The sequence below is a fragment of the Microcaecilia unicolor genome, chromosome 4, assembly GCF_901765095.1.
Source record: "Microcaecilia unicolor chromosome 4, aMicUni1.1, whole genome shotgun sequence".
In the NCBI taxonomy this organism is placed as follows: domain Eukaryota; kingdom Metazoa; phylum Chordata; class Amphibia; order Gymnophiona; family Siphonopidae; genus Microcaecilia; species Microcaecilia unicolor.
Genome location: NC_044034.1, coordinates 364,098,896 through 364,111,645, shown reverse-complemented (window position 1 = coordinate 364,111,645; position 12,750 = coordinate 364,098,896). Strand labels below are relative to the sequence as shown.

Sequence of the window (12,750 nt, the reverse complement as noted above, 5' to 3'; positions counted from 1 at the left end):
AGAATGGTATGGGATTTGCGTTACAAGACGTATGAGGAGAGACTTGCTGACCTGAACATGTATACCCTGGAGGAAAGGAGAAACAGGGGTGATATGATACAGACGTTCAAATATTTGAAAGGTATTAATCTGCAAACAAACCTTTTCCGAGATGGGAATGCGGTAGAACTAGAGGACATGAAATGAGATTGAAGGGAGGCAGACAAGAAAAATGTCAGGAAGTATTTTTTTCACAGAGAGAGTAGTGGATACTTGGAATGCCCTCCCATGGGAGGTGGTGGAGATGAAAACGGTAACGGAATTAAAATATGAGTGGGATAAACAAAGGAATCCTGTTCAGAAGGAATGGATCCTCAGAAGCTTAGCGGAGATTGGGTGGCAGAGCCGGTGGTGGGAGGCAGGGCTTGTGGTTTAGAGGCGGGGCTAGTGCTGGGCAGACTTCTACGGTCTGTGCCCTGAAAATGGCAGAAACAAATCAAGGCCAGGTATACACAAAAAGTAGCACATATGAGTTTATCTTGTTGGGCAGACTGGATGGACCGTGCAGGTCTTTTTCTGCCGTCATCTACTATATTACTATGTATGTTACTATGATAGTACAATGGCCTGAGAACCAGGTTCAAGTCCCACTGCAGCTCCTTGTGGTCTCTAGGCACGTCACTCAACCCTCCATTGCCCCAGATACAAAATAAGTACCTACGTATATGTAAATCGCATTGATTGTAACCACATAGAGACAGTATGCCAAGTTCCATTCCCTTTACCCTTCACACTTGTCAATCTGGCTTTAGGTCATAGTTGCAAAACCATACTTACCACCCTCCTCAGCGTCTTTATTCCACTCTGGATAAAGGCAACATCATGTTACTGGTATCCCTTGACCTCACTGCCACTTTTGATCTTATTAATCCTAACCTTTTACTCATGACTGGCTTCTATTGGTATCTCCGGTATGCTTCTCAATTGGTTTAATCATTCCTATCTGATCGCTCCTTCACCATTACTCATGCTTTATTCTCTTTCCCGTACACGTTCCTGCCCCTTATGGTGCCCCTCAGGGTTCTGTCCTTGCACCATTACTCTAATATTTTCTTAAGTCCCCTAAATACTGTAATTCAAGACTCTGGCATACATGCCTTCCATTATGCCAATACTATCCTTCTTGTGCACCAAGTAAACTCTCTCTGTCCTGACCTGTCTAAATTCATGTCTCTCCAAAACTGTGTCTTGGCTTGAAGAAAATCAACTTATCCTGAACCCATCCAAAACCATTGCTTGTTGGATAACAGGCAACCTCTGTCCTCCTTCAATTGCCACTGTTTCACATTTCAGACACTTTGGATTCTGGACCCATCATATTTCATCTGTCGCGAAAGAATGTTTAATTTCTCTTTGTCAAATAAATAAATTTAGAACGGGTTGTCCTTTTCTAGATTTCTTCTTGCAGAACATTATTCTCCATGCTCTCTTGTCGTGACGCCTAGACTATTGCAACATAATCCTCTGGTCTTCCACAATACCTACTGTAAACATTTCACAGTGGTTATAGGTTAGTGCTGAAGGCTTATGGTGCTAAATCTCACCCCTGGTTGTGACAGACAGGAGGAGGAGTCTGCCACCCCAAACACACTCCTAAAAACAGATGACTTATGAAATTAGGAAACAACTGATCAACTTTTTGGGATTTGCCAGTGGGAATTGCTATTGCTGTAGACAGGACACGGGGCTCAATGGATTTTAAGCCTGATCCAGCACGGCTCATCTTTGTGAATAAAATGAAAAGGACAGCAATAGAAGTAAAGAAACAAGCAGATCAATATTTTATGCAGATCAGTGTTTCTCAAACATATCTTATTGAATGTACATGCCAGTCAGGTTTTCAGGACATCCAAAACGTTCATAAGACAAACTGGCAGATACCCTGACAACCCGACTGACTGTGGAATGAAGGTTTGAGATGCACTTGACTAGCCAGAACTATTATCTTAATTGGATCCTGTTGGTTTACATATAAAGCAGCAGTTTCAAACTCCCATTGCAACTGCTATTTACACATTCATTAAAGACACAGCACAGAAGTAGTATATTGAACTGTGCTTGGAAGCCCCTCTACCTATCCAATTCAGACCAGGACAAGGTAAAGAAAAACAGGTCTAAAGTCATTTCAGTCCCACAATCAACAGTAGACAGACAAATTTTGTGCAAATTTAAATTTCTCACATCTTACTGAGGAGACATGTTCAGATACTTCAAATTTTGATAGACCAGTATGACAGTTAAAATGGTTATTATTGGACTAGCTGGAAAACATTTTTTGGGATACCACCACCTTTTTACACAGAAATCTGACCAAATAAGTTATGTCTCCCACCACCCTATACATCTGCAACCATACACGGAATGGACAGCAATTCAGTGAATTCCAGGAACAACTTCTGTGAGTTAGAATTAATGTCTTTGATCGATGCTTCAAAGTATTCTTCCCTCAAAATAAAGCTATTTTATGAACTGACCATGCTAACTTCATGCTGGAGGCTGAAAGCATGTGATCTTCAGGCATAAGCCCTTCAGGCCTAAGTAGGTTTTCTTGGATTTGTTTTGAACCAGACAGCAGTTAACACATCATCAGTTTTACATGGCATAATGCATAGTATGTTAGGACATAAAACTTAATAAAAACCTTCATTGCTTTTATATGGAACAATGATTTTGTTAAAAAGCTGCTACAGTAGAATACTATGTAAGAAAAACAATGTCACAAATTTGCAATTTGTCTTTCATTACTGTACACCCTGTTCTGCATTCCCTAATTACACATAAAAGTACAACACATCACGTAAGAAATAAAAGTTAACACAGTGCTAGTAGCCTAATGTTTTTATTCTTATCAAGGGCTGGATTTTCTTTCACTTCCCGAATTCTGCACTTTGCTCTCAGCACAGAATTCAATGCTGTGTGTGATTTACTTAAAAAAAAAACAACAGGACAAAACATTCTTCGTAAATCAAATTCTATTTTGTGAATTCAGCAAAATAATTTCTATAAAATAAAACAGCAAAATATTTAAATATTATAAGGATGGGCCATATTTGTTTTGCCGGGGTATTTGGTTTTTAGACAGGTTCCAAAAAAACAAAAAAAAAAAATTACACACATTCAAGTTATCAATTTTCTTTTAAATACAGTATTTACTGATGCTTTCCTTGAAATCTTTAAAACAAATGTTTATTCTGGAATCAAGATACTTCGGAATTGTATTTCACTAACCAGTAGTTTCCTTTAGAATGGAACCCTGCATCTAGCATTATGATTTCTTGTATAATGGGTTAAGAGCTAACACAATTCTTGCTTATAAGTAGAACTGTGAACGAGTGAATACCAGCGAGTCTTCCCTGGAACAATGCTGCTCACAAGTATTGTGTAATTTTGGCGACTTCCTCTTCACTGAGCTGCAGTAGAAGGAAAGTATTACAAGTTTATCTAATAAGCTCTACCAAAGAAACAAAACAAGCACACCAAATACAGTCTCTATTATGCTCCAGGCATCCTGGCATAGCAAATTTTTGCATATTTGTTTTTAAATCTTGTAAATTCCTATTACTGAAAACTAAGTGTTTTTTTTAATCCCACTCAGAGAAAGACTTGCCAATATCAGGTGTGAGGAATACATGTGCAACTGAAAGCCATTTGCTTGCCATGTTTCTCTGCCTCACGTTACTGTCTGAAGTGTAACGGGAAAGAGCAGATCCGAACAGTGCAGTTATTGGAGGGTCAACGGCTAACCCTCAACGTCATTTTCCCCACTCACTGGTAACACTAACCCAGTCTGAAGCCATGCTATATGTTACAGCATAACTAGAGCTTCAAAATGAATAAACTAATACCAGAATGAAAAAGGCAATGAAAAGAGATCTAGAAACAATGTTACATCACCACTTGTCCACATCAACCAAATAATTAAAAGGTTACCAGCTATTAAGTTGTTCATAGTAAAATTTGACTCCAGTGGCAACAGTGGCAAAGAATTAACATGAAATGATTTCTGTGGTTGACATGGCTCGGCTTTCTGTTGGAAAGGAGCAGATCCGACGGTCGCCAGGCAGGCAATCCTTCTTGTAGAGCATAGCAGATACAGCAAAAATTACACTGTTTTTTTTTTTTTCTTTAAATTCGAGTCTCATTAAGCCCCAAAAAAGTCTTGCTTAAAGAATTAACAGTCAAACATTAATATACTATATACACCTTTGCCATTTACACAGTAGCATCAGGCCATTTATTACAAAACACTATACACTTTCCACTGCAGGCGGGTTATATATTGACAGCAAATTTTCTGCAGATAAGACAGTGAATAGACTCTCCGCTCCCAAGTTGATTAGGAATAGTTTTCTAGGTTTAACTATTAGCCAGACACAGAGAAAGGTTGAACTCGTAAGGCCTGGGTTCACAGTCTTCAGGGGGCAAGTTAAATGATTATGTGCATTTCACTAATCTTTAGTCTGAGCTGGGGGAACTTCTTCATTGCCTTCAAAATTTTCTTGTGCTCGTTGGCCTGTTCGCTGAGGGTTGTTCATATGATGTGCTGCAGGGCCTGTATATGGCTGTCCATGCGCATGGTTATTCTGAAAACAGATATAAAAATTATCTACTGTAAATATGTAGCATTCATTAGAAGGCTTAAGGATGTCCATTTTGAACCAGTACACCTTAAATTCTTCTTGCTCAGAGACGGCAGTACGTAACTGGTGTACATTCCAATGTTTTGAGTCTAATGCAGATTAAATTATTAAAGTATATAAAATGTCTCTATTTAAAGTCAGTAAACCAAATAATGCACTGAATAACCAAATAGCCACAAATTCCGAATTTAAAGTTGCAAACAGTTTTCATGCAAAGCATTAAGCAGCAGCAGGAAAAGAGGGAGATGGAAGGAAAGTAAAGTAGTCTATGTGATGTGTAACGCTTAATTAGAAAATGCCAAAATTAGGAACTGCATGGGAATTATATCTATAAAAATTGCCATAAAGGCAATTTTGTTGAAATTTAGCATATGTTAATTTCATAAATCAAACTTTACTTTATTAAACTAAAGAAGTCAAATGCATTACAACTTTCCCATACAGATCTATCAAAGCGAAGAAAGGCAGCATTAAACTCTCTTCCCACCAAATACAACTCTCTTCCCACCAAATACCATATAACTTCAGTAAGGTCTTCCTGCACATTTCAAGAGTAGAAGGCTTGCTGTTTAATTGCACCAACTGCCATTAGGAAAAGAGATTTTATGTTTAAAAAGCCAGTGAACATGTTACCTGCTGTGATAAAGTGAACACATCACACAGGAAATGGGTTAATCAGTGAGTCTGTGAGGAACTGTGGCTGAACTCCCAAGGGCTGGGGAAACAGCTAAGAGTCAAATCACTTACCAACTGCTCTGCTGAGAACATCAGTAAGGAAAGCAGAATGAAGGGAGAATGGGGTTGGGCAGGAAAGGGAATTAAATTAGCAGATTAAGGATATGTAAAAAAAATAGTTTTGAGGATAACAGGGGAAACAAAAACGGTAATTAACTTAGGGCCTTTAGACTAGAAGCGGTGCCAGCAGGTGAAACACACCAAGAGTAAAACATGTTTACACTTATTACTGGTATGTTAGAATTAAACTGACATGTTCTAGCTCAAACTTAACATTCTGAGAGATTAAACTTGCATTTCTGCATAGTCATATCATCAATAACCAATTGATATGCCCAGGGAACTGCATGTAACTCAGACTAAAACAGATTTTACTGCTTTGTAACAGTCAGTGCAATTAGTAATACAGCAAACAGTCCTCTGAATTACTGAAACAAAAACCCCTCTTTGCTACAATTTGGTAACTACCAAGTCTTCCTATGATATGCAATTTGAAATACAATTAGACTGTGGCAAAAAATTATAGCGAGTACAGAGGGGAGCAAGTTGCTTGCTTTTTGCATACCGCTTAGATTTGTTGTGAAAGGCAGTATATCAAGTCCTCAATAAACAAACAAACAAGCTGGGTTGCTGCAAATGGCCTGTCTTAAAGCAGCAACAAAGGCACCTTTGAAAGCTGGGTGGAAAATGCAGGTGTTGTTTTAATATAGGCTCTTTATGCAACACCAAATATATTCCTGAAAGTAAATTGATTTAGGTCTGTTAAATATTCACTAAGAACTTACAGAGGGGTTTCCACCACCATGGACTGGGTGAATAAATCCCAATATAAAATATGTTCTTTCTTACCTACTTAATGTGGCCCTGAGAACACACAAAAACAGAGACAGAACCCTGCAAGAGAAAAAACAAAATCATGTGATATTTACCTGCTGATACTGGGAACTAGGTGAATGGGGATATAATGGGGCATCCTCTGGTGGGGAAGACTCATGCTCATCTGGGGCATCTGGGTCATCTGGCTCCTATAAATCAAATCAGGGCGAATGGTTATGACTATATCCAGGTTCTAATTTCTCAAGTCAAATTTCCTCAAACAATTCATTTTTAGGGGAAATAACTTAGTAAAACAACGTAACTGGCAAAAGCTAATCTAGCTAAAGAAAAGATTAAAAGAAAGCCAACAAAATACTCAGGTAGACATGATTGCTATATTTTGCAGAACTTCCTTCTCTTCCAACTTTACCCTAACTTCTTGCTTTCCTATATAAGCACTGTTTCTGGGGAAGAGACAAGCTCGTTTTCATGCTTGCTTATTAAAGAACTGCTTGTGTTCTCAGATTTGGTATCTGAAAAACAAATTACAGACGGATAAGTAAAAGGAAGCTATCTCCCACATTCGCAGTGCATTAACCAACCACAGAGGATCCCAAGAATGAGGAACAGATTATGGTGGGTACAAGAGGATTAAGTGGTGAGCCAGAATGAATTTCTCCCAAGCACCACTCGCAGTAAAGGACTGTCCAATCACAGCATCTGTAGTGGAAAGAGTTGAAGGTGGAAATCCTCCAGGAAGGAGACTTCAGAAATGGAGGAAAAGAATCCTATAAGAAGGAAACAGATTTGCGGACAGGAATGACACATGACAAAATTAAGAGGGACACAAAGGACAGCCTTCAATTTTTTAAATTAAAAAGCAGCGCTTGATGTTGGGGCTGCCACTTATATCAAAAACTAGTAAAAAAGGCCCGTTTCTGGAACGAATGAAACGGGCGCTAGCAAGGTTTTCCTGGGAGTGTGTATGTTTGAGAGAGAGAGAGCCAGAGTGAATGTGCGGGTGTGTGACAGAGTGAGACTGTCTGTGTGACAGTGTGTGTGTGAGAATGGGAGTGTGTGACAGGGCCCCCCTCCCGTTCCTAATGCCCCTCACCCCGTTCCCTCCTTTTCCTCCTCCTTCCCACACTTTGGGTTCCTTAAGGCTTTCAAAAGTCTATGTACCCCCGTGGCCCTAACGCCCAGTATCCGGATACCCCACCGCTTTCCTCCTCACCCCTCCCCCAAGATGTAATACTTTCACGTCCTTCATTTTTTTTTTAAAGTGTCCTATCTACCCTGTGTACAAATGCCCGGCATTCAGATTGTGTTCCTCTCGTAAATTTTCATTTCTTTCATTCATTCAGAACTTCCCCCCATCCTGAACACTTTTGGTTCCTTCAGTCTTTTAAAACTCTCCTATGTACCCTGTGTGCTAATGGCCAGCATTGAGATTGTTTTCCTGTCCCAAATTTGCATGTCTTTCAGTCATTCACAACTCCACCCCCCCTTCTCCAGTTTAACACTTTCGTTTCCTTCAGTCTTTTAAAACTCTCCTATCTACCCTGTGTCCTAATGGCCAGCATTCAGATTGTTTTCCTTTCCCAAATGTTCATGTCTTTCAGTCGTTCAGGACTCCCCCCTCCCCCCATTTAACACTTTCGGTTCCTTCAGTCTTTTAAAACTCTCCTATCAACCAGCACTCAGATTGTTTTGCTTTGCCAAATTGTCTGTCACTGAGGTCAGTGCATGCCTGCCTAGCAGACCACTTCCGGCAGGCATGGTCCCAGGCACATCCTGTTGGAGGTGAGAATTATTATATAGGAAGTAACACAAACCTACCCCAAATCAGGGAGGAAAATGCACATGAGATGTGCTGTGAATGATTGTGTTTGAAACCTGACTTGCATATTGTATTTTTGTTACAGGCTCTCCATCTGCTCCTGTACCCAACCCAACCTGTCCCGCTGTCACTTGACCCAGATGTTCTCTGTACATCTCTGATCTGCTCCAGTACTCTTGCACCCAACCTGACCTGTCCCATTGTTACATGACCTAGACGTAAGCCCCAACTGGAAATTTTGTCTTTATATTCAAACTGTCAGTGGTGTCCTGCACTGCAGGTGTGTGTCCACTTAGTAGGTCATGCTCCTTGGGGCAAGATGCGGGGGTGAACTTTTGTAATTCTCCTCTTCTTTATTGAGAACATTTCAGTTTTTCAAATCCCTCTGCCACAGCCTCTTCTAGCCCCACAGGACTCCTCTTCATCATAATCTAGATATCTTCATTTCCAACAATCTGGGGAAACCACCCATTCAGGTATGTTCTGGCCTTCTCTACCCATGAATCAAATAACGCTGTTGAGTGTTTGCTTAAATACACTGCATCTGCTCCTTCAAATCAACTTGTTAAACTGCAAGAAAATTGTGAAAAATTGCAAGAGGATCTTACGAGACTGGCCATCCAAACGGCAGATGATGTTTAATGTGAGCAAATGCAAAATGATGCAAAAGGAACCCAAACTATAGCTACATGATGTAAGGTTCCACATTAGGAATCACCACCCAGGAAAAGGATCTGTCATCACCCAGGAAAAGGATCTGTGTCATTGTTGATATGTTAAAAACCTTTGCTCAGTGTGCAGTGGCAGCTAAGAAAGCAAACAGAATGTTAGGAATTATTAGGAAAAAAATGGAAAATGAAAATGTTATAATGCCTTCGTATTGCTCCACGGTGCGAAAGTTCTTAAATTTTTTTTTTTATAACTCATCTTTATGTTGCATTCTCGAGGGCCTTGGCATCCTGTCAGGTCCTTGAGGCAGGACTGGAGTTCGTAAGCCCTTGGGCCACTGCCGAGGAGCGGCAGCGGCAGGCAAGACCACCTTGGAACTGGATACCCCGAAGAGCAGTACTGGAACTCTGGACTGGAGTAGTACAAGGCAGGCAACTAGAACAGACGAAACAGGAACAGCTTCACCTGCACTTAGCCACCGTTCCTCCGGAGTTGAGCTCCGAAATGCAGGTGGCAGTGGCGTACCTAGGGTAGCTGACACCCCCCCCCCCCTAATCCAGTACTAGGCATACCGAGAATACAAAACACTCAGGACCTATAGAGCAATTCTACCATACCATAAGCAGTAATTTGTACGAGTCACACAAGGAAAAGGAAAGCATCTTAAACACTACAGTGAGCACTAGAACATCAATTCACCTATTGTAAAACGAAAACAGATTAGTACAGATCGTCGATCCTGCACAGTCAATGCCAACCGAAAGCCATGTCTTTTTCACAAACACAGATACAACCTAATCCACTATAGAATAAGTAATCATAAACTTTCTATTTAGACAAAAATTAAACTGAACCCCCGAAGCCAGACTCTGCATACAATGCAACACCACAGAAACAGAAAATGTCCTCTAGTACTGTGCAAAATATAAAGAGACCAGATGTAAATTTGAAAAAACTAACAAATACCAATCACCACTTTACAAATTAACAAATAGAAATAAAACAAATACAGAAAATAAAATAATACCATTTTACTGGCCTAATACATTTAGCTTCCAGAGGCCAAAATCTCCTTCCTCAGGTCAGTACAGTATAGTGCTGTTACAGTATCCTATCCTGACCTGAGGAAGGGGGTTTTGTTCTCTGAAAGTTAAGTCAAAATGTATTAAAATTAGTCCAATAAAAAGATTACCTTATTTACATGTTCTATTTATAAACAACACAGCTACAATACTATATCCTAAAGCAAAATAATAAAAATATATATTTACAGTTTGTTGTCTATTGTTTCTGCTTTCCTCATCTTCTTTTCACTGTCTTCCTTCCATCCAGGATCTGTCTCTGCTCTCTCTCTGCCATCCAGTGTCTGCCCTCTCTAATGTCCCTTCCATCCACTGTCTGCCCTCTCTCTCTCTCCCTTCCATCCATCATTTGCCCCAGTCTGCCCTCTTTCTCTCTCCCCCTTCCACCCACCATCTGCCCTTTCTCTCTGCCCCTTCAATCCATCTGCCCTCCCTCTCCCATCCATCCAGGGTCTGCCCTCCCTCATGCTCCTACTACTACTACTACTACTATTTAGCATTTCTATAGCGCTACAAGGCATACGCAGCTCCCCACTTCCATCCAGGGTCTGCCCTCCCTCATGCTCCCCACTTCCATCCAGGGTCTGTCCCCTCTTTCTCTGCCCCCCTTTTCAGCCCCCAGTTCCACCTGCCCCTAGTTCCAGCCCCAGCCCACATCTCCCACCTGCCCTTTTCAGCCCTACTATCCCACCAGTCCCCAGCCCTTTTCTCCCATCAGTCCTGAGCTTCAGCCCCCAGCCACTTCTCCCTGTTCCCTTTTCAGCCCCTAGTTTCAACCCCAGCCACTTCTCCCTGTCCCCTTTAAAGCCCCCAGTTTCAGCCCCTGCCCCGTTCCAGCCCACAGTTCCAGCACTAGCCCCCTTATCCCAAATACCCTCTTTTTCAGCCCCCAGTTCCAGCCCCCTTCATCCACCACATGCTTTGCATCCCCCCCTTTTCAGACCCAGACCCATTCTCCCACCTGCCCCAGGCATGGACCCACTCTCCCTCCTGCCCCCTTGTCAGACCCCAGTTACAGCTTCAGACCCCTTCTCCCCTCTGAGCACCCCCACCCCTCCCCAATCCCCCTCTCCCCTGTGAGCACCCCTCTCAGCTCCCCCACCCCTCCCCAATTCCCTTCTCCCCTCTGAGAACCCCTCAGCTCCCCCACCCCTCCCCAGTTCCCTTCTCCCCTCTGCGAACCCCTCTGAGCTCCTCCACCCCTCCCCAGTTCCTTTCTCCCCTCTGCGAACCCCTCTGAGCTCCCCCCACCCCTCCCCAATTCCCTTCTCCCCTCTGCGAACTCCTGAGCTCCCTCACCCCTCCCCAGTTCCCTTCTGAGAACCCCTCTGAGCTCCCCCACCCCTCCCCAGTTCCCTTCTCCCCTCTGCGAACCCCTCTCAGCTCCCCCACCCCTCCCCAGTTCCCTTCTCCCTTCTGAGAACCCCTCTGAGCTCCCCCACCCCTCCCCAATTCCCTTCTCCCCTCTGTGAACCCCTCTGAGCTCCCCCAGCCCTTCCCAGTTCCCTTCTCCCTTCTGAGAACCCCTCTCAGCTCCCCAACCCCTCCCCAATTCCCTTCTCCCCTCTGAGAGCCCCTATGAGCACGCCCTTCCCCAGTCCCCTTCTCCCCCTCTGAGCTCCCCCACCTCCTTCTCCCATCTGAGCCCCCCCCCCCCTCCGTGGAGAGCAACAGAGCCCTCTTCTCCTGCCACCACCCTGCATTTTCTTTTTAAATCCATGCAGCGAGCGACGCAGGCAGTGCCTCGTGTCTGCCCTGCTGAGTGCTGTGAAAAAAGAAAATTGCTTCGCTGGCATCGGGCCTTCTCTTGCTATGTCCCGCCCTCGAGGAAATAGGAAGTTACCTCAAAAGTGGGTGGGACATAGCGAAAGAAGGCCCGACGCTAGCGAAGCGATTTTCTTTTTTCACAGCACTCAGCAGGGCAGACACGAGGCGCTGCCTGCATCGCTCGCTGCATGGGATTAAAAAAAAAAAAAAAACACAACACAGGGTGGTGGCTGGAGACGACGGAGCACCCCCCCACCCGCCCACACCCAGGGCGGACCGCCCCCACCGCCCCCCCTTGGTACGCCACTGGCAGGTGGCCGGCAGGACTTGCAGGATAAGGCAGGAATGGAAGATCCAGAGGACCCACCCTGGGTCTAGGAAACACGAGGGAGACTGGACTAGGAACTAAACACAGTGTGCTGCTGCACAGCCACTAGCAAGACCCAGAAGACAGACCAAGGAACACAAGGCGTACAGAAGCTAGCAGGAGCAAGGACTAGGGCAGCAACACACTAGGCAGAACGGGGATCCGAGAATACTCACAGGGTACACCCTCTAGCTAGGTGGAGACAGGATACAGGAATAATCACCCAGGAAAACACACTAGCCAGACAGATACACGATTCAGGATATACACGCAGGGTAGGCACACAGACTAGGCAAAGCAGGATTCAGGGTAAAGAGAGCAAACCAGGAATAACAGGCCAAGGGTCTTGGGCAGGCAGCACAGCGAACAAACCCGGACAAAGGCTTCACCCCAACCCAGGGTAAGCCAGGGACAGAGGCTTCACCCCAAACACAGGGTAAGCCAGGAACAGAGGCTTCACCCCAAACACAGGGTAAGCCAGGAACAGAGGCTTCACCCCAAACACAGGGTAAGCCAGGAAGGACCCGCAGTCCTCAGACAGACAGTGGCAGGGAAGACCCCCCACGGAAGGACAACAGAGACACAGACACAGAAAGAAACTGGGCTGGAACACAGAGAGAGGCTAAGCAGTAGTGCAGCAGACACTTACTAACCTGACCTGGCCTAAGAGCATAACACTTATGCAAAGGCCCTGACTGCAAGCACCGCACTTCCTTAAGAAGGCTCTCACTGATGAGTCACCAGCAGTAGGGCAGAAGCAGGAAGTACACAGACCCCAAAGAGAGGCTTGACACA

General features: G+C 43.7%; 1 protein-coding gene across 1 annotated transcript in view; it reads right to left on the bottom strand.

Moving 5' to 3' along the window:
• Positions 1 to 2,993: 2,993 nt before the first annotated feature.
• The window catches only part of USP9X (ubiquitin specific peptidase 9 X-linked), a 377,318-nt gene continuing 367,561 nt past the window's right edge, over positions 2,994 to 12,750 (bottom strand). Inside the window, exons 44-45 of the mRNA XM_030202341.1 lie at positions 6,344 to 6,439; positions 2,994 to 4,622 (exon numbers count right to left, since the gene is read on the bottom strand). Coding sequence (XP_030058201.1) covers positions 4,488 to 4,622; positions 6,344 to 6,439 — 231 coding nt within the window. The 3' untranslated portion in view covers positions 2,994 to 4,487. The remainder of the gene's footprint in view (positions 4,623 to 6,343; positions 6,440 to 12,750) is intronic.